This window comes from Pavona decussata, unplaced genomic scaffold (assembly GCF_977016875.1).
Source record: "Pavona decussata unplaced genomic scaffold, jaPavDecu1.1 SCAFFOLD_52, whole genome shotgun sequence".
Classification (NCBI taxonomy): domain Eukaryota; kingdom Metazoa; phylum Cnidaria; class Anthozoa; order Scleractinia; family Agariciidae; genus Pavona; species Pavona decussata.
The window spans coordinates 2,606,300-2,629,108 of record NW_028145474.1 but is presented as its reverse complement, the minus strand read 5'-3'; the positions used below and the strand labels follow the sequence as shown (position 1 = coordinate 2,629,108).

The 22,809-nt window shown below is 33.9% G+C and overlaps 1 protein-coding gene across 1 annotated transcript in view; it reads right to left on the bottom strand.

Moving 5' to 3' along the window:
- Positions 1-22,809, bottom strand: part of LOC146480915 (V-type proton ATPase subunit H-like) — a 36,728-nt gene that overhangs the window by 8,725 nt on the left and 5,194 nt on the right. Inside the window, exons 6-10 of the mRNA XM_085109269.1 lie at positions 21,857-21,900; positions 21,482-21,551; positions 20,125-20,229; positions 18,860-18,957; positions 18,219-18,329 (exon numbers count right to left, since the gene is read on the bottom strand). Coding sequence (XP_084965395.1) covers positions 18,219-18,329; positions 18,860-18,957; positions 20,125-20,229; positions 21,482-21,551; positions 21,857-21,900 — 428 coding nt within the window. The remainder of the gene's footprint in view (positions 1-18,218; positions 18,330-18,859; positions 18,958-20,124; positions 20,230-21,481; positions 21,552-21,856; positions 21,901-22,809) is intronic.

The following is a 22,809-nucleotide window of genomic DNA, read 5'->3' as shown; positions in this document are numbered from 1 at the left end:
GGGTTTATGCAGCTCATTAGCTAATTTTTCTTGCCAGTTTTCCTCTTTACCCGACGGCTTTTGACGTTTTTTGGAACCCCAAGACCCAGTTTCTGTTTTGTATTTATTGCATTTCTTGCCAACCAATGTCCCCATTGTCGTTCGGAATATGGAACAGCATCCAATGACTTTACCATCTTTTTGTCAGCTTTCAATTTACATTTTTTGTCATCTTTGCAGACTGAATAATCAACATCATGTTGCATGGCTATTGCATCTGTTTTGCCTGTTGGTTTATCGTATATTTCCAATATTTGCCCTGTTTTGGGGTTATATTTGACTTGATTTTCCAAATCATTGTATGGACCAGTGTATTTATGACCAGGTAATACCCACCCAGCTTTGGGTTTTGGGAGCTTACCAATCATTTTGTGTATATCAATTGAGCCACCGCTTTTGGGTCGTCCTTTGATTCCCTTTTCATATTCACCCCAATTTGGTGGGTGCCAACCAATTGAATCATAGCTTGAGCATTTCGGTGTGTTGTGAAATTTGCTCCCAATTTTTACCATGCTTTCACATGGATAATTTTTGTATTTTTCTAATGTCTTTTTTCCAGCCTTGCCAGACCAAAATTGACTCGACAATATACCAGTATCTGTGCTAAATGCACTTTTGGCAATGTCTCCAGATTTGTATCTATCAAAGACTTCATTTGTTGATGGAATTAATGTTCCAACAACATCCATTGACTTCGACGCAACCTTACCTGGTGTGCCAAATTGTTCTAAAATTGTATCTAAATTACCACCATCAAGATCTTTTCGGTCAGTTTTGTACCTTCTTTTTGGTCTTACTTTGGTTGATAATTTATCAAACATCTCTGATCCAGTCTTTTGAACAAAAGGTGTTGCTTTAGAGATAGCATAATCAATAGCTTTTTTCTGCAATTTAGGGTTTCTAAGTGCTTCAGACCCATAATATCGACCCATTTCAACTGCTTTCTTTCCCATCCATGGTAATGCATGTTGAATTAACATATCAGCACCAGTTGATGCTAAAGTATCCATTATGCCCCCCCCTTCGGAGGGGCTATTTAGTTTCCCTGTTTTTTAACAAATTTGGTTTTAGTTATACCACATTCAGCACAGGTACAGAAGAACATAAGCCGACCATTTTTGGCTTGCTTGTAACCTGAAGGCTGAACACATTCAGTTTCTTTCTTTTGTTTAACACAATATGATTTGACCATTTTATATCACTATATTAGATTAATTATCATCAGAGTCAGACTCAGAATCTGTTACCAATGTACACCATAAACATAATTTTCCTGAAAATTCTGTGTATTCATCACACTCTTCACAATATCTTATATCAACCATTATACAAACTAATTAGATAATTTTTTAAAATATTGGATTATAAAATTATGATTGTTCATGTCAAAATGTGCATTGTGGATTGTTTTCAATATACTTGTACCCTTTTGTCTCTCAAATAAATAATACAAACACCAATAGCCACATAATACTGAATCTCTTTCCTGGATTTCATCACCTGAATACATTAATCGTTTGCCACTTGTTGACATAAATTGCATAATTTCTTTTGGCATAATTAACCCAAAACTATCAAAATATTCTACATATTTGTCTCCGTTTCGATACGCAACCCAATGTGTACCTGGTCCAATCTGTGAATCCAGGTTAATGATACCAACTTCATCTTTTTTCATCTTTTGTGGTAGATTATCTCTGCTGTAAATGCCTCTGAAGTGTTTTATTTTGAGTTTTTTGACCCAATCAATGAGTTCAAAGTTACTGAGTGGTTTATTTATGAATTTCACAGAATGTCTCCGATTAATGGAATCCCCTTGAATGGACTGTTTTTGCCTAACAACAGACCTTTTCCTTTTTTGGTTTTTTTTTTCCCTTTACCATACTGATCCCATGTACCGAAAAATGGAGGCGGCCTGTAATTAACTGGTAGGACCAAACCACCATCTTTTTTGGTTGTGTTTGGAACAAAAACTGGGACCGATCTTCTGGATCTACTTCTATCCACCTGTAACCCTTTACCCATTAATGCATTCAAAACCATTGGAATGCCAATTGAAGCCAATAATGTCCCCAAAAAACCTCCTGATTGTGCCTTAGTTGGTTTAATTACAATCTGTCCACCAGTATGTATTGCATTGACAATTTGCTTCTTTTGTGCTTCAGTGAGCCAATCTTTGTATTTTATTAATTGATCAATTTTATTTTGAGGAATGAGGAAACCACCAAATATTTTATTGACTCCAACATTTGCAAGCCCAGAAAGTGCTCCAGTAGCTAATGGTCCAACTGCTTTCGTTGCCATTGGTAGTAATTTTGTGCCAATTTTGAATAATGATGACCAAAGACTGCCTCCTTGTTGTACAGCTTTTCGTATCTGTGTTTTGCTTATTTTAATATCTGCTCCAGTTTTGTTTTGCATTGCCTTTTTTAGCCTATTTATTTGTGTTTTGGTTAACATCAGCTGATCCGGTCCAGTTAATTCAGAATTTGATAATCTTATTGTTATTGCTGAATTGTTTTTTAATGCTTTTGCTAGTTTATCTTTTTGCCCAATTGATAGGTTTACTCCATGTGAATGATAAGTTGTCATATCTTTTATATAACTAACGTTACATTAATTATCGAAACAATAGTTTGCCATCTTTTTGAATGAGCTCAGCGTCTTGCTCGTATAATGTCAATGCATAAACTGAATATGCAGTTGCAGTTGTACCAGATAATTCATAGTGGAATGTCAGCTTTGTGGTACCATCTTTGATATCCATTTTTTGTTTTGTCAAATCGAAATACAAGAATGGGAATAGTGTTTTGAAGTTATTGATATTCAACAAAGTCCCCTGACTGTATTCATTATTTGCATGCACATATTTGAGGACATCTCTGTAAACTCGAGTCAAATCAGCTTCTGGAGTGTAATGTACATCAGGATATTCATTACCATTAGCCACAGATAAATGACAATTTAGCAATGTTCTGGGATCTGTTGATACACTAAATGTATTGTACAAAAATGGATTTACTGTTTGTGCAGCAAGATTTGCATCATTGATAATGAAAACAAATACATGCCTTGGTTTTGAAATCCCACTTGTTATCTGAAAATGACCACTTCTTTGTGTTGAAGAATTACTTCTCTCAATATTTTCTCGCAAATAAACCCATTTATGTGGCTTCAAAAACTGACTCATATACAGTGATTGCCCCTCTGAATTGAAAGTGATTCGTGGTACAATAAGCTCCATTCTGGTAATAATTACACGACAATCAGCCCCAGCTTGCCATATTAGAATAGTATCAGATTCAATCTGCAAATTTAATTCCAATCTTGTTGATGGCAATAACTCATCCATCAATGCTTCAAAGAATGAGTATCGATTCAATGGTATTTCTGTATTGACAACCACTGATAGACCCAAAAGTGCTTTTCTTACAGCAAATCCTTTATTGTAGTTATCTTCAGCCGATCGTTCTTCAGCGTGTCGGTTTGTATCCAGATAGAAAAACTCATTTGTTGCTGTCGATTGAGCATATCCTGGACTATATTCCAATAGATTCTTGATATTTACACAATGATTTGCATCATTACAATCATATACCATTTTACCATTCAATCTTACATCGAAATCATGTATAAGACTGTGTGAACCATTAACAATACCATTATGGTCTTCAGCTGCTATATTTGCATTCTGCATTGTTTGGACTTTAAAACCAACTGATATTCTTGCATTATACCAATCAAATGGGGTCACTTCTCCTGTGTTGTCAACAACAAAACGATAACCATCTTTCTTTTGTGACCTATTATTTCCTGGATTACCAGTATTCAATGGTGTCTCCAATTGGAAGAAGACATCTTCGTATCTCTCAATGTATTTTGGATTTCTGAATGATTTCATTTATACAGATATGTTACATTATTTTCATTTCCTCCTTCTTTTGAGTTTTCCACCAGATATCATCCTATTAACTCTCTCAGCTATTTGAAAATCAGTCAGTGGCTGCTCCATTTTTGGTTGGCTCATTGTCACTGATTTTGTTTTGGAAGGTTGTTTTTTGCTCAATAATTGAATTATTTTATCACCTGCTTTATTACCAGCAAACTCACCAGTTTTGGTGACTGCTTTTTCAGCTGCAGTTTTGGCTCCTTTCTTAGCTAATTCTTTTGCTGTTTTTCCGAAAAGTTTTGATCCAACTGATCTGAAAACATCCATAATTCCTTCACCATGGATATGTTTGCTTACATAACGACCCAATTCTGGGTCAAAACGTGGCTTAAATTCACTTTGTCGTACCATATATTGATATATTATATTAAACTAGACCTGAGAATCAAGCTCATGAACCAGTCAATGCCATTCAAGTCAATTGGCCGACCCAAAGCGTCAGTCACTGTTATCCCCATTTCTGAAATAATTGACTTGGAAACTGGGCTGTATAATGCTCTTTTTGGCTCAAAAGTAAAGGGATAACTCCTTGTTAAATTGTCAGTGGGTATCATTATCAGTGTATTTGTGAATCGTCCATCACTGAGGCTATCAGTTATTGTATCACAATTAATGTCCAAAACGTCAATATCATTGGTAATATTTGGCAATTTTGTCCCGTGTTCAGTTTGGCTAATTAACTTTGGTTCAAATCCAATAAGCGCCCCAAAATTAGAGTTTCTAATATCAAGCTTCCATTGGTTGTCCAGCTCAATGACAACTCTATATGATGAAAGCACAAAATATAGATTGATGCCCTTGCTGGAAGATGGTTTATCTCCATTTTGAATTATTGATTGAGTGATATAATCATCAAGATCATCATATGAATACATTCCATCAACAAATGTGATTGTCTTCCATTTTGTACCATTATCTGGGCTGTATTTTATTGTATTATTGTTGTATCCTGCATTGACATTATGCCACGAGTATGTCATTGAAACTCGATCAACAGCTAGCTCATGTCTCATTGTTGTGTCAAGCTTCAATGGTGGATCAAATTTGATAATAAAGTCTTCAGGCCGACTTCGACCTATTTTTTGTCGGTTAACAGATGAAATATGTATCGCCCTTTCTTGCATATATATACTTCAGTTATATAATTAATTATGTAACTGATTACGCGACCTAGCGAATTATGTATTGTTGCAATAAATCAATGAGTTGTTTGTTGTTTATCAAGCCAAGTTGATTCAATTTATGGACTATTTGTGAAAATTCCTCTTTGACTCCATTATTGCCAGCCAAAATGGATCCACCAAGCAATTCCATTCTGTCAATCAAATCATTAGCATCATTGAAATAAACAACACCAGAGCCCAATTTCTTGAATTTATGGATTGGAATCTCACTGAGTTGGTTCAATTCATCAAATACCATTTTGGCAATATCACTGTATTTCTTCTTTGAATTAAATCTCTTGGTCAATAAATCGATTGTATCGAAATCAACCTTTTTGTCCATAACTTTGCGTTTATCTTTTGTTGCCACAAGTCTGAGTTGTCCCATTAATTTTGGAATATCAATCATCAGTCCACCATATTTCCCAGAAGATGATATTTTGTTTGCATTTCTCTTTGGTTGAGTATAACCAGAACCTTTTTTGATGGTTTTCATTCCTTCTGGGATTATTTTAATCCGCCCTCTGTATTTTTGCAATAATTTTATATCTTCATCTATTTTATCAATTTTGTCTTTATTCTTGGTCTTTCCTTGGCCCTTGGATAAAGGACCCTTCTTTATTCCAAGTTTTTTCAACATTTTGCCAATATTAGCATCGTAATCCTTGATGTCAATATCTCCTTGCATAGAAGCTTGGAGAACAGAACTCGGAGGTGCAAGATCGTATTGCATCAATTTTTTTATCTCATCAACATCAAAACCAGCATCTAAATTTGATTCAACATCAGGTGACATCATTAATGGTTTATAGCCAATTGGTAGCTTTGCTTCTGGTGGTTTTGTTTCTGGTTGATAAGTTAACATAGCAATGTCTTCCAAACCTGAAGTCAACGCTTTTTGGTTTTTCTCCAATTGTTCAATCAGTTTGTCTTGTTTTTCATCAATTGTTTGTTTTGTTTCCTCTTGAGCTTTAATAATTGGTTTGAAAGTTTCTGATAAACCTTGTTGTAAATCTTGTTTATCATGCTTGTACTCCTTCAATGTATCTCTAACTTGTTTGGTTATTGTTCCAGCCTTAATCTTGGCTTCAGATAGTTGTTTTAATCTTTGTAGATCCATTATATTATTAACTTATATAATGTATTGATATACATGGAAATCCCAAATTATGATAGACATGATAAAAACACTAATTTCAAAAGATTGTATGGTTACATGCCAAGTGACACGTTTCGGATGTTAATATGTGGTAATTCAGGATCTGGAAAGACAAATTTATTGTACCATATGCTGATGAAACCACTTTTGTATTATGATAGAATACATTTGTATGCCAAAAATTTGGAGCAACAAAAATACAAGGATATGCTACAAACATTGACTGATATATCAAATAGTGTCGGGTATAATGTCCTTGTTTGTAGCAATGATGATATAATTCCAGTGGAGGAATTGAAGGATGATGATGCCCAGAAGATAGTCATATTTGATGACTTTATTTGTGAAAAAAACCAGAAACCATTGATTGATTATTTCATTCGTGGCAGACACAAAAACTGCTCTGTTATTTATCTGAGCCAATCGTTCTACAAAACACCAAAAGATATTCGACTCAATTGCTCTCATTTCTGTGTCTATGACTTTCCTAGCAGCAATGAAAGAGGTCTGATATCCCGTGAGTTGGGTGTCGAAAAGGATAAATACATTAAAGCAACCAAAGAGCCATTTTCATTTCTATATGTTGATAAGCCCATGAAGAGAATTAACAGGAATTTTTATGGAACAATATAACCAAATGATATAAATGGGAATATTCAACGAACATAGTTCATCGTCTTCTTTCACAACGGTTCCTCTTCAAGGAGCCGCTGGGCCTCAAGGAATAGGGTTTAAATTAACCCCAAATGGCAATTATGATATACAAAACAAAAAACTTGTTAATGTTAAACAAGGAGCTGATCCCAATGATGTTGTCACAAAGAGCCAAATACAACTGTTGGATAATGCTCCTGGTGATGTGCGAGCTAATAAAGCAGTAATTTACAGCAACAGTGGAAGTGTTCATACCAATAGTATTTATCTACAAGACACGCCAGACGGTGCTGGCAGCTCCAATGATGTTCGATTATTGACTGAGCATCAGTCTTATGAAAACATTCATCTTAATATACCAGATTTGAAAAACTTTGATGGCCATGGTGGACGAGCTAAAAGTGAAATAATGGTTACATCAACAGAACAACATATTACTGGACGGAAAACATTTTTTGATATTAGTGTTTTAAAACCCGATAATAACGATCACGCGGCGAATAAAAAATATGTCGATGATGAGATTAAAAAAATACCATCACCTGATTTGTCTACATATTTGAAAAAAGATGGCACTGTTGAAATGACTGGAAATCTGGATATGGGTAATCAACAAATTACTAATCTTGGAGCCAATATACAAAATACATATGATGTCGTTAATTTAGGTTTCTGTGATACTAAATATTTACAAAAAGTCTCCAATAGTGACCTCGATATGGACAATCATAAAATCAAAGATATGGCTCAACCAACTGATGATAACGATGCTGTTAATAAACACTACGTTGATCATAACTTTCTCAACAGGTTAACACCCAATGCTCTTGGTGGTGAATTAGATATGAGAGGTCATAAAATAATCGTTCTTGGAAATCCTTCCGATCCCAATGATGCTTCCACTAAAGCATATGTTGATACAGAAATAGCTAAAATACCATCTGTTGGAAGTGATTTGAGTGTATATTTGAAAAAAGATGGAAGTGTTGCAATGACTGGAAACCTTGATATGAATAATAAACAAATCAAAGATATGGCTCAACCAACTGATGATAATGATGCTACTACCAAAAAATATTTTGATGACAAATTGGAGCAAAGTCATCTTGTCAGCAGCCATAAAACAAATGAATTCAAATATCTTACAGATACTGATGAAAGCAGTTCAGAATATAATATCACAGTGTATGGAATAGCTGCTTTCAATCAATCCCCACATCAGAATAAAAAAGCTTATGATATCACATTGATTAAAGACAGTGGAAGTAATGATTACAGATCAAGGATAGGTTTCAATATTTATACTCTTGCTATTGGAACATACACAATTGTGTTTGAATTCTACCCACCAGAAATGACTAATATTCAATTATCATGTACTGCTTCTGAAGCATACATCCACAAAGCTGTACAGCGTGATTTCACTGCTTATAGCAAGCTATTGGTTCAATTCAATAACAACAGCAAACAAACTCCAAATTACATCTATTTGACGATGCATGGAACAGCTACAGCGACTCCAGTACAATGTCATCTGGTTGTTTACGGTGTCAAAGATTGGTCAGATAGCGTTTATCCAGGAGTGTATGACGGCTTGGACAATGTAATGTTTGAATATAAAAATGGAGATATGGAGATGAAAGTCAATATGGATATGAATAATAAGATTATTTCTGGTTTATTAAATCCGATATTTGATTCTGAAGCAATGAATTTGGGTTATTTTACCAACTTATTCAAAACGAAATACACTGGAACTATTGCCAGTGGTGTTTTCCAAAGAACAAATCCAACAAATAATTTTCAAATCGCTGCTGATGGAAATAACTTTTTCAATCTATACTCCGTTGTTTTCCAAAGCAATCAACAAGTTGCAAATGCACAAATTTTGATAAATGGGAAAAAACAAGGTGAAACAACCAACACTGACACATACCACAGAATTGGAAACATAATAAGTGGAAGCAATACATTTGATTTGCCCAAATCAAGAAAATTTGTCAGTATTGATTCTATGTCAATATTGGATAATATTGGAGCAGGAACTGCTGTTAATGGAACTTTTGAATTGAAAGTATTATACTCTGATTATTTTGAAAGATATCATGCTGTCAATAAAAGTTGGTTGTCAAATATTGAAACTTCAAGTGTTGTTAATGGCAACATAAAAAATGGAGTTTTTGAAAATGTTCATGGTTACCAATTTGGAACATTAGGCCCGGTTAAAATAAAAAATATTGTAATTAATACAAAAAATCATTACCAAGTTTCTTTTGTCGCCATTGCTAACAGTAAAACTTTATTTTCCCATTTAATACAATTTAATATGAAAATTGGGAGAAATTTTGTAACTACAAATACAACAATCAAACCCATGATAATTCAAATGGGGATTTTTAAAAGACGTCCAGGGTTTACTTCTCCAATTATAAACAGAGAAGTCACAGGAACTTTTGAAATTTATTTATCAACACTATTAATATAATGCCATACGTTGAAGATGAAAATGGAAACCATATTCTTGATGAAAATGGAGATAAAATAGAATACACAGTAACTTATGACAACTTACCAGATGGATTCAAATATAGAGAATCTATCCATGTGAATGATGATGGTCATTTGGATACAGAAAACAGACATTTAGTTATCAAAGATGGAGTTAATTCAAATCATGCAATTTCACTCCAACAATTAATAAACAACAATGAAGACATCATCAAACCATATGTTGAAACAAAAATACAACAAGCTCTGGCTCAGTTTAAAGCTCAACAAGCTCAGGAAGCTGTAACGTTTCTCAACAATCAAGTTGCAATGAGAATAGGAAGAAAAAGTGGTACAATACCAAAAACAAATTACACATGGATAAAATTATTGAGTAAAGATGACATTAAAGGAATCAATACATTGCAAGAGATTATTGTGACAAACACATATATCAGGAGAAAAGACAGATATCATCATTCCAAATCCGATTTGGTGTCATCATCATTTGATCAATTGGAATTCTTCTTTGATGTGTCATTTGAAAACTATTATTGCTACTTCAACAATCATCCATCTGATTGGACAATGAAGTATTTTGTTGAATATATTAGGATACAATTACCTGACAATAATGTCCACTAGGTCGTGGACTCCGTTACTTTATTTTATAAAAATATTGTAATCAAATGGTATAATGAAAGAATTTTCAGAATTGCAAGAACACATTCGAACATCGATGATAGATTTTCACCGTAAATTGAGTCTTCCAATATTACCCAGACAGGAATGCATGATAAAAAGTATCGTAATATTCACATATTTGTATGAAAAACATTACAACACAGGTTTACCTGATGAAGTTTACAAAGAGTTAATTCATGATGGAATCGGATTAATTGGACCTGGAGATGGATGGTTAACAGCTATTCTCCATCGATTATTTGGTTGGCAACCATATATCAGATCACATGGAATATTACATGATGCTTATGGCCAATTTTACAACAGATATCATCGTGACAAAGGATACATGTACACCATTAATGAGAAAAAAACATTCAATTGGATGAAAAAATGCATGTTTTTGGGTCAAATAACTGGTCTCTATTATTGCATCAAAAATAAGATAACCATATAATATATGCAAAAGAAGAAATTAATAATTGATTTCAATCATATTTCAAATCGATTATCAACAGAAGAAATTGATGAATTGAAAGCTTATTACATGACATATCACAAAAAGATGTGGATGTACAAAAGTGCATACAAAAGATTCAAAAAATGGGAATTCGCTGGTAATATTTCATCCATTGTATTTGCAACTGGTGGTATTGCATCATCGGTTGCAACCAGTGGAGCTTCATTATTGGCAATATCATCGGTGTCTGTCATAATTCAAGCTTATATGAAGCATAAAAAAGTTGAAATCAAACTTTATCAATGCCAATATGCTTTTCAAACTTACGGACATTTATTAAATGAAATAAAAGAAATAATGAGAAATGGACATTTTGATAGAGATGATTTGACAAACAAGCTTACTCAAGATGATGATTTCATTTTTTATAATTCGCTGATTGTCGATAAATGGGGTAACAAATATGATAAAAAATATCAGATATTCACTTATGTATGATTAATAATGTGCATGATTTGGGGGCCAATAATATCCATAATTTTATCCCAATAAACATTGTATAATTTCATTGTTTTTTTGGATTTTGTCAACTCAATTTGGGAAGAATCAATTTTCATTAATTGCAATATTCTATGCAAAAGATATTTCAAACTGATTATTCTCTTTCGTTTGCCATTGATTTGTGGCAGTATTTTGTTTATTTCAACGAATATTTTATGAATTTTGAAATTGGTTGAACAACTGATTTCAACTTTGTTTTTCAAAATAATTTTATCTAATGTATGCGACAAATGGTATTTTCTATTATACACTGTTTTCTTGTATATTTTGAACAAATTGGCATGAAAATTGATATATTCTGTTTTGTATTCTTCACCAACAACCTGTCCACAAGCAACACACGTTAATTGACATTCCATGTTTTTCAAATTCTGTGATCCACAACAATCAGGCATTGATGGTTGTTTCTCAACTTTGGATTCATCATGATATCCACAAAATTCACATTCATCTTTGCAATGCAGGCTTTGACACAGAGATGTTTCCACCTGCTTGGAAACATCTTTTGGTTTTTTCAATATTTTGGATTTCATTTTTGTATAAATATAGTATATAATATAATTACACAAAAATGTTTTCCAAAAGATGATACAAAGTCTCGAAATCAAATATTTGACAAAAAACAAACCAAATTTTCTCCAAAAACATTAAAATTAAATATCTCATCACAAAAGATGAGTCAAAGTGTTCAAATCAAATATTTATCAAAAAACAAATAAAAACCAAGTTTTGTCACAAGTTTTTGTCGCAATGTTTTGATCACAAGTTGATACTATCATTGGATAGCATAATGACCATAGGCCAATGAGTGTATTCCATCTGGATGCAAATATCGTTTATCATCAAAACATGACAACGATGTCTTGTTGATTGTGTAACTACCCAATTGATGATTGTTGCTGCGGATTGTTTTCATTTGGTGAAATAATTGTTTCTCATTGAACAACACATCTTTGTAATCAGAATGTTGAATATCATTTTTGATCACATTCTTTTTGATTCCTTTGGCTGTTTTTCCACCATTGTTGTTTTCTTTGATATATGAATACATTTTGGATCTCAATCCAACGAATTCAACAATTGGAACACCAGCAGCTTCATCTTTGAATTTACCAATTACTTTCTTGTTAGTTGCATCAAAATATTGATTATCAGTGTTGTAATCACTGTTGTCAAACATATCTTTGTGTTTCCAAAAATCGGCATACACATCTTCTGCTTCAATTTCATATGTCAAACTATCTGTATCCGTAAACAGTAATTTAGCTTTGTTTCCATATTTGTTTTTAACGAAATTGTAATGGAAATCGTACATCAATGTTTTGCTCAAATCAAGGATACACATACCAACATAGGCTGGTCTGTTGAGTGTCAACGATTCCTTTATTTTATGGACTGCAACCAAGTTTTCATTAAAGATTTTGCTATTGATGAATGTTGGTTTGGAAGTCATTTTCAATAATTGTTTCTCATTAGTCACCAATTTGATGTCTTCTCGTTTTCTGATATTCTCCATTGTTTTACCAAACACTGAATTATTCATCAGTTTGAAGAAATCTTTCTCAAAAGCATTTTTTGCATTAGTTCTTTGTCGTGTATTGAAATCAATGTATGTCTTCAACCAAGGTGATTGGTCAAATGATAGAACACGATAGATTTTCTTCAATTTCAAACCCAATTCACGATATAATTGCAGATTACGATAATGTAACACATATTTTGATTTCTTTGACAATGTTGGAATCAGCTTTTTGACTTGTCCACTTGTTATTCCAAATTTATCTGCAATTTTTTTACAATAATCTGACAGCATATTTGGTGTCACTTTAATTTGTTCAGCAGCACATGGATAATCATTGTGTAAATCATGTAATTCATTAGGATATTCCAAATCGACTTCCAATAAGTATCCAGTCTTGTTATCTTTGGGAACTGTTTTCCAATTAATGTTCAATATTTGTTGTTTTTTCAACCATTTGAAATTCCCTGTTGGAAGATGTTGTGACATAGCCCATCCATATAGATTGTTTGCATCCAAATACATGATATGTTTACTGGGTTCATTTGGATTCCAATTTTGCATGTATTTGTTGTTTGCTTTGCCGTATCTGTTGGCAATATAACTGATTCCTCCACGCATGCCTTTTTCAACGAATTGATACATATCCACATCACTGATTAATTCAAATTGGACTTCAGTCATTTTCAACATTGCATCCCATGATAATCCAGGAGATGTAAAATAATGACATGGATCCAATCTATAATATTCCAAACATGTTTTACGGAAATTTTCAAATACATCAGCCAGCAATAATACATCAGATTTGAGATATAAATCATGGTATTCGCCCATGGTTTTCAATTGAAATGTATTCCAAACATTTTGTGCATGACTGTATTCTTCATCTGTAATATTTGTATTATTCATTTGACTGTAAAATTCATCTTTGGTTGGTAATTGAGTATCATTGAATTTATCAAAATTACTCATATAATCGTACGGATAAACTCCTTTTTGTTTCATTAATTGTAATTTACGACCTTTGAAAACTTCACTGGTATATTTGAAGGCATCTTCTGGTAGATTTTTTGCAAGATTTGCCAATGATTGATTCATAAACTGAAGACTGTCGATAAATACTAAATTATAACCCAACATGAATGCCATGTATTTCTCCATGTTATTTGGGATTACATTAATTTTGTGTTGTCTGGTTTCACCTTTTTTATCCACATAAGTATTGGTCTCAATAATTTTACCAATTTCTTGCATTATAAAATGACTATCATATCCTTTCAAATTATGAAATATTACAGGGATTTTGTTAGTTATTGTAAAATCCCTGTTACATTGATTATGGGCTGAGCCACGGAATTCACCAGTAATATGACAATGGTCTCTGACACGTCTATCATTTTTTGTGAATTGTTTGCAACAAATGTGACAAGATGTTGCTTTTTGGAATTTGTCTTCATCTTCTGGAGACATAACTAATGGTTTATTGAATTTGTATTTGATAGTTTGTCTGCAATATTTGACTTCATCAAGCATTGCTTGCATGAATTTGTAAACAGCATTTTCTCCACGATAATATTTTATTGGTTTTGAATATTTGTCATCATAGCAGCAAACAACTTTGTAACCATAACCGCAATCAGTGTGTTTTTGATAAGCTTCAGTAAAAGATTGTTGGTTAGATTGATTACAACCATGAATTGGTTCAGTGATTGCTTCAAAATCTGCGTATATCACGAATGGTGCTTGCATTTGTTTATTAAAATTTTTGAATTCTATTTTGGAACCAACTTCGGGCATTTTGATTGATTGTTCACCATTGATTTCAATACATACTTCCTTGTGCTTGGTTAAAACTCGTTCTGATGAAAAACATTGCAAACAATGCATACAAAAATGTTTTCTTTGATGTGATTTGGTTTTGTGGTGCATAAATCGATTAAAATCTTTGATAAGACAGTAATGTTTGTTTTCATCTTCTGAGATTAGCAATAGATTCATCACATTCTCAAACTTTTCTTTGGACACATAAATTGGATAAGTTTGTTTGTTTTCATAACCAAAAACATTGATGTTGATATTGTTTTGTGTTTCAATTTTGTTGTATTGTTTGACTGAAACAGGGAATTCAATTCCTTGGTAATTCAATTGTGGCATAAATGCTTTGTCAGTTTTTTTGATTCGTTGTGGATTATTTTCTCGTGGATTCAAATGTCTAACGTGACACCATCGAAAGCATTCATTATCTTTATTCTTGAGATTAATCAATCCACTTTTGTTATGTTGTAGTTCAGTTGGAAGTTTAATGTAAGAACTTCCAGTAAGAGGCTGATATTTGATAATATTAATGTAATGTCCATTGATTGATTTAATTATCCAAGCTGAACCTTCACTAATCCATTTGTGAATATCATTCATAATTTGTTCAACATTAACATCCAAAGATTCTTGAAAATCATTGGCATTAGTTATTGTTTTTGGTTTACTATTAAAATATCCAATTCTGGAAACAGTTTGGTTTCCTTTTTGTTGTTCAAAATAAATTGTCAAAGTTTCAATAAATTTAATTCCTTTCATTTGAGTTAATAATTGTTTCATAAAATGAGCAATCGCTAATCTGGTTGAACTCATTTGAATCAAAGGATCTGTTTCATTTTTAATTCCAACTTCATAAGATTTGTTATATCCCTTGAATGCTCTTGCAACTTCTGTGATTTGAGTTCTCTGTCTAGGAATCGGAGCCATTTTCTTTTTTCGAGGCAATGGAACTGGACGTCTTGGTATTAATTGATTATCAAATGATACTTTTGGTTTATCAGCAAATTGTTTTGGAGGTGGAATAATGTTGTTTCTTGGTTGAACAATTGGTCGATCTCTGAATTGAACAGGTGGTTTGATGATTGTATTCTCGTACTCTTTTACCATTTGTTTGACAGATTTTCGTGGATAGGGTATTGGTTTCACTTTCTTGGTTCTCGGCATTGGAACCGGTTTTTGTTTAGCGATTAATAATTCAATTAATTGATTTTTCGTTAATTTGGATAGATTATTTTTATCCATATTATATATATATGTCATATTGTTTTCAAAAGGTGCGTTTGGGGTTTTGCTTAATGTCTGGCCACCCAATTGACCAGTCATTCCAGGATTAGCAGTTTGTGGACCACCTGGACGGATCCATTTTCGTGTTACTTTATTGTGGGACATGCCCTGAATACACTCATTTGAGCATACTCAGGAAATGTTTACACAATATTTACCAAAATTCAATGTTTGGTAAATGTTCTTGAAGTTGTTTTTTAAATGGAAAGTTACCATTTTTGATTTTATTGATTATTGCATTGTATTTTTTATCAATTTTTTGTTTCTCATCTTCTGTAAACTTATCATCTGATTCCTCCAATTCAATGTCCATTTTAATTGATTTAATTGGTTTTTCAGTTTCAATTTCAATCTTTGTTTTGTATTTCTTGGCTTCATGAGCGTGTTTCAAATTTTCTGACGGAGTAACTAATTCAAGGTTGTTGATGCAATTATTTTGTTTATTGGAGTCAATATGATTAATTTGCATTCCATCAGGAATTGGACCATTGAATATTTCATAAACAAATCGATGAACATTAATTGTTTTTTGTGGTAATCCAATTTGTGATAACCGAATCTGTCTATATCCAGATGGAAGTAAATTTCCAATTGAACATCTCTTGGTTTTTTTATTAAATATTTGACCATATTTATTGGCTCCGAAGTTAGTATAAATAGGGTGATAATTAAATACATCACATTTTATTTCAACATTTTGTGTTGATTTGTATTTCATTCCTTTGCATTCATTTCCCTTGTATATCATGTTTTGTTGTCTAGTCACAAGCGCCAAATTTTCAATTGAATTGTCTTGTTTATCATTTTTGATGTGATGTATTTGATAACCATCTGGAATTATTTGTTGGTTTACAGCTTCATAAACAAATCTGTGAGATGTGTAGCATTTTTTGTTATTCATATTTAAATTAAAATAACCAGAAGCCATCATTTGACCTTTCCTCGCTTTAAATCTTTTGCGATTAATGATGTATCCATCTTTTGAGGCAGCATAATTATGGTAAATTGGATGACAATAATATGTTTTTCCATCATAAATAACAGTGTTTGTGGCTGGAATTGTCTTAGCTAGATTCTCACCAGCATGAGAATCCATTTTAGCGTTTTCAGATTTTTGATTTTTCATTTCTCTCATACAATAATGTATTATATAATTATCGCTTTAAGCCATTAAGGTAAAAAAATTACAGTAAATGTATTAGACCCAAAAAATACATCAAACATAGTCAAACAACACTTTGTATTCAACATCATTAATCCCTGTAAAGTGGAAAATCAGTGTCATCCAAATCGTTACACATTCTGTAATACATCTTATTGATTATTTTATTTTCTGTGCGTGTAAACTCGCAATCATTGTCTTCCATTGGTGGAAATTCCATTAATCTATTGACTGTTTGCAATTCTTCTTCAGAGTATGAGCTGTTAAAAAATTCTTTTCTGGCTTTGTGCATGTGTTTCATATTTTCAGAGGCTGTAACCAGTTGCAAATTTACAATTGAATTGTTCTGGCGATTGGAATCAATGTGATTTATTTGCAATCCAGGAGAAATATGTGTCTGATTTACGGCCTCATAGACGAATCGATGAGCGGGGCATGTATTGTTACGTCCCGGAGAAATTATATAATAGCCATTCTCAGACAAATATCCTTTTCTAGGTTCTAATCTTTTTCGATTGATTATATAACCATCAACTGAGGCTCCGTAATTTTCAAATGTTGGATGAATAAAATATGTTTTATCATTGTGATCAAATTGGTTGTTCATATAAATTAGATTACATAATTTTTCGAAACCGGTTTAAACCAGTTTTGAAAAAGCAAGGAAAATTTAGGTTTTTAGGTCAAAAGCTAAATTTAGGTTTTAGGTCAAAAGCTAAATTTAGGTTTTTAGGTTTTTGACGTCTCCGTCGCAGGAGTTAGGCAGGCGGCGTCCTAGCCGTGAATTCAAAGGCTGAAATAGTATTTTATGGAGTGGGGTGAGATCATGTGTGGTTTATGGGGTTTATAAGGATTTGTATGGGATTTTTTATCACTTTTTGAAAAGTGGGCTGATACACCCAAATATCTAACTACTATGTTAATATAATTTATAAAGGATACTACATGGCGGCGCAAAGGTATGAATTTTAGTTTCGAGTGGTAAAAGCAATATTTTACTCACTCGCTACGCTCCTTCGTAAAATATTGTTTTTAACACGAGAAAATAAAATTCATATCTTCAAGCCACAGTGTAATTTTCTTTTTATTATACAAACAAATTTATCGCTCGATCGCTATTTTTCACCGACTGTTCGCACAAACAACCATGACAAAGCGGGAAATGACGTCATCAATATCCTCACCAGTGAGGATATATGGAAAATACGCCACTCAGGTCCCGGGGCCCGGATAACACATAAGGCAGTGACAAGGAGGAAACATGTTGTTTAAGTTTTACCTTATCATCCTTTCAGCAATCCTTGGATCAAATGATAGCAGCCACAGGACAAAAATAAGCTGATACTGCAGCTGAAAACCAACGTTTGGTACCAGGAGAGCTGCAACAACACTGAAGCCAAAAAACGAATTGTGAATAGATGAGTCATGCTCAAGGCTGAACGCATTGCCTAAGAAGAATTTCAAGGAGCCTACAAGGCCAAAAGCTGTAGCTTAGGAGCCCAACATGTGAAGTGTTAGGTGCTGCTGCGAAAAAATTTGGCGCCCAGGGCCCAGTTGTTCAAAGCCCGATTAAGCTAATCCTGGATTAATGTGAACTTTGATTCAAGTTTAATTACTAATCGGTAAAGATTCTTCCAAAAGATTTTTGTCTCTCAGTTTTGACTTCCACTTTTCTTTACCTGGAGCTTGAAAATTGGCTTTAAAAACACTTTTAAAGAGCGAGATGAAAACCTCGATTAACTTTTAATCCTAGATTAGCGTTAATCAGCTCTCAAACAACCCGGCCCTGAGCATTTTCTTGGGTGCCCCAGGCCACCGGGCTTCAGTTAGGCAACAGCCTTGCATGTTACTAAAATAAGAAAGTGGGCAAATAACAAGTACTATTATTCACTGGTATTCAAAAATTACCATTGAACACACCTTTGAATGCCATCCAGTTTGAAGTAAGCTTGTCTGTAACAGTCGTGCCGCAGCATCAACTGAAGGCACTGTGCCACACTGTGCTGGTAATCATTTCCCTAAACAAACATTAATATATTATTAATCAATATTAAAATAGAGCAAGCTAAATCAATAAGGGAAGAGTTGGAGTGAAGCAGGAGGGGATCTGAAATCTTCTTGAAGAAATTCATCAGGCTAGATAACTGAACAGTCGATTTAAATGTTCTTACAATATAGCCAGTCTTATATTAAAGTCTTATTTATGCTGACACAAGTGACCTCCACCCCCAAACCAGGGGGGGAGCAGGCGTCTAATGAGTAACTTTGCGCATTTATCCCAATAATCAACACCTTCAAAAGCCTGTTTAAGGCTTCTGACACTTTTCATGCTTTTCAAGTTTTGATAAAGATGGCTGACAGTCATCGAAACTGTCAGCATAAATAAGACTTTAATATAAGACTGGCTATGTTGTAAGAACATTTAAATCGATCTGAAATCTTCCTGTACCCTTAACTTCCAGCTCCTGCCCCCTTTCCCTGACAACAGTTATTCTTTCAACTTTCCCAGCTTCCCATCCTTGCATGCCAGGGGACTACTCAATGAAAACACACAAGAGAACCCTCAGACAGCCAGCAAACGGTTGCAACCAGGCTCCAATAACAAACCAGTGTTTTAAGCATGAGCCCTGGTAACTTAACTATTAAACATATTGTCATCTAATTTTACTTTTTAATAGTTTTTGCTGCTTTGTTAGAGTATTAATTTTGTATCACAGGTTCATATCAGCTCCTAGCTGCCTTTTCAAGGTTTCCCAGGTTACCAAATAATTATAGAGATTGGTAAATTGATTGATTGATTGATAGATTGACTGACTAATTAATAGATTGATTGATTGATTGATCAATTAATTGATAGTTTGATTGATGAATGGATCAGGTGGATGGGTTGATTGACTGATTGATTGATTGATTGATTGATTGATTGATTGATTGATTGATCGATCGATTAATTGATAGATTGATTGATGGATGGGTGGATGGATGGATCAGGTGGATGGCTTGATTGATTGATTGATTGATTGATTGATTTCAAGATTGATTGATTGATAACCCACAATTGAGTTGAATTAATGGTATTTTTAATTTAAAAATATTAATTATTATAACAAATATTTTATTGTGAAATATAAAAAGAAGCAATACCATTGACAAGGTATCTGTTGTGTGTGCTTAACAATACTTACCGAATTTGCCAGGCTATTTTTAACCCAGGACATGAAGTAATTGAGATCATTGTCGGGTAATGAAACTTTTCCCCAGGATGCCAACTTTGCTACAATAATGGCTGTCTGAAATAACAATCACAACAATTTGAAAATTAACAGAGAATTACAGTTGGGGAATTGCTACTTAATGAAGAACCACATTAATGATAAAAAAGTAGCAAATGCATGGGCATGTAGGGCACAGCAAATGATGTAACAAGCAGCCTGCAACTGGTTAAATAACTGTGCATGTGTTATGGCTAATAACCACAGTGGAGATGAATGAAGGTAAGGAGGAACCTTGCTGTCCCCAGCAGAGGAGTCACCATCCTACCTAAGGTCTTCCTTATATGGAGAAAAGTTGTCCTAGGAGAGAGGGTCACCCTCCCAGCTGAGTCAACTTTAGCGAGCGTTTATATGAGAAAAAAGTTGACCCCTTTGCCCGAGCCAACAGTGCTTGCGCATGCTCTTATTGTCTCGCATTGACGGAGGCTAGGTGAGTTAAAGTGTTTATATGGAGAAAAGTTGGCCCGGCCAGGAGGGTGACCCTCCAAGGAAAAAGGGTGACCCGACTAAGCCAACATTTTGTTTCTCATGTAAGCCAAGTTTTGTAAGGAAATGTACGAAAAGTTGGGTTGCCCAGGGTAGCTCGGGTAGGCAAGTGACCCTTCTACACAGTACAACTTTTCTCCATATAAACGGGGTCTAAGCTTCCCTGGAGTTGCCAAAGTTTCATACATACAGTGGAAGTGAACCCCACGTCATGGACACCAACTTAATACAGACACTCGTTATGACAGACAGTATTCTTGGTCCCACCCCATACATTAAATTCCTTAAAATTAACCTGCTAATAACAAGGGCACTCCATAATATGGACACTTTTCTGGTCCGTAACAATGGGGTTTGACTTAACAAATGTACATGTATCTATACAAAACAAAGTGAAGCATGAGAAAAATTGTCCTGGCTACCAGCAGGATGACCATCTTTCAGTAAGGCTTCCCCTTTTTTGTCCATACAGCCCTATACAAACATTTTGGCTCGCTGACTCAGGTCAACTTTTTGTTTATCTCAATTGTATGGAGGGGAGGGGGAGTATTACATTGGTACCTGGCATAAGTTTTCTCCCAATAAACAGGGACTAAAGACAACAGGAATAAGTATTTTGGAGTTCATAAACTCATTGACAGCCATGAACACAGTGTACAAGTCATAAATGTTACATTGTGCACATTTGAAAAGCTGAAAATTAATTTATAAAAGAAAATCAACAAGATCTAAAACTGGCTTCAACAGACAAGACATCATCATCATCATTATTTTTGTTCATTACCTGATGCACAATAAACTGATCCTGTCTGTTGAGAAGTTTGAGGAAAGCAGCCCAGACATTGACGTTGGCTCTGATGAGAAAAGAACAAAAAACATCACGTGGCTGCAAACAGCAAGAGATGAAAATGCTGAATGCTACCAGTTGGCTAGGACATAGCATAATACTTATTTATTCTGCTGACTTTTGGTATAAAAGGGACCTATGTATTGTTATACTTGCAAAGTTCTGAGAAAATAATTAGACACTATGATTGTGCACTTGTAAATTTTTGAATCTGAGTGAAAAATATAGCTGTGGCAATCATGACAACTGCAAGAACTATAAATAAAAATAATTTTATACATTATTTATGATCAGTTGTTTTTTTTTTTCTACCTTTTACCAAACTCATGGAAAATAGAAACTCTGCTTTTCTCCTCCTGGGAAAGAAAAGAGTTTACAAACATCAGTGCATGATAACAATAGAAATAAATACTACAGCAGTATGTACAGTGGAACCTCTCCTTACGGACACCTCTTTAATACGTCGGACACCTCTCTAATACGGACAGTTCACTTGGTCCCTGAGAGACTGAAATCCATATAAAGCCTACCTCTCTAAAACAGACACCTCTATAATATGGACACTTATTCCTGTCCCCTGGGTGTCCGTAATAAAGAGGTTCGACTGTATATGCAAAGAGTGGCTAGACCTTCATCCAGTGTTTCCAGGTCAAATTTGAATATGGAAATGTCAGTTCTTGTTCTTGGAAAAACCTGAGAACCTCTAGAAGTGCTTTCACAGCTGTACAACTGTGCAATCTTAATAATTATTATAAATGCCACACCCCGAGACATAGTGGTAATCAAAGCACCTTACCACCAGTACAAAATTTTAAAGAGATGTTTTCATAGCTTTCCCTTCCAAAGTCCACCTTTACCATGTAGTTCAGAAATATGGTTCCTTTAGAACCTTTTTTTGTTTTTTTGTTAACTGTTCCATTATTTATTTTGTTACAGTTTCTTTACAACTTCTAAAAACTTGCTGTAAATGTGGCAATATTGCTCAAGACGAAGGTGATTGAGCAGCATGTCCAACCGGTACATTATCTTTCCTACTGAGAAGTACCGTGGATGAAATCCTAAAATGAAAGCTACTGAGCAGTACTTTCCTGAGGTGCTGTTTATTATGCTGTACAAGGTGGTTCTAGCATTTGAGTCTGTGGATGAAATCCTAAAGTGTGACCATTCAAATGAAAGCTACTGAGCAGTACTTTCCTGTGGTGCTGTTTATTATGCTGTATAAGGTGGTTCTAACGTTTGAGTCTGTGAATGAAACCCTAAAGTGT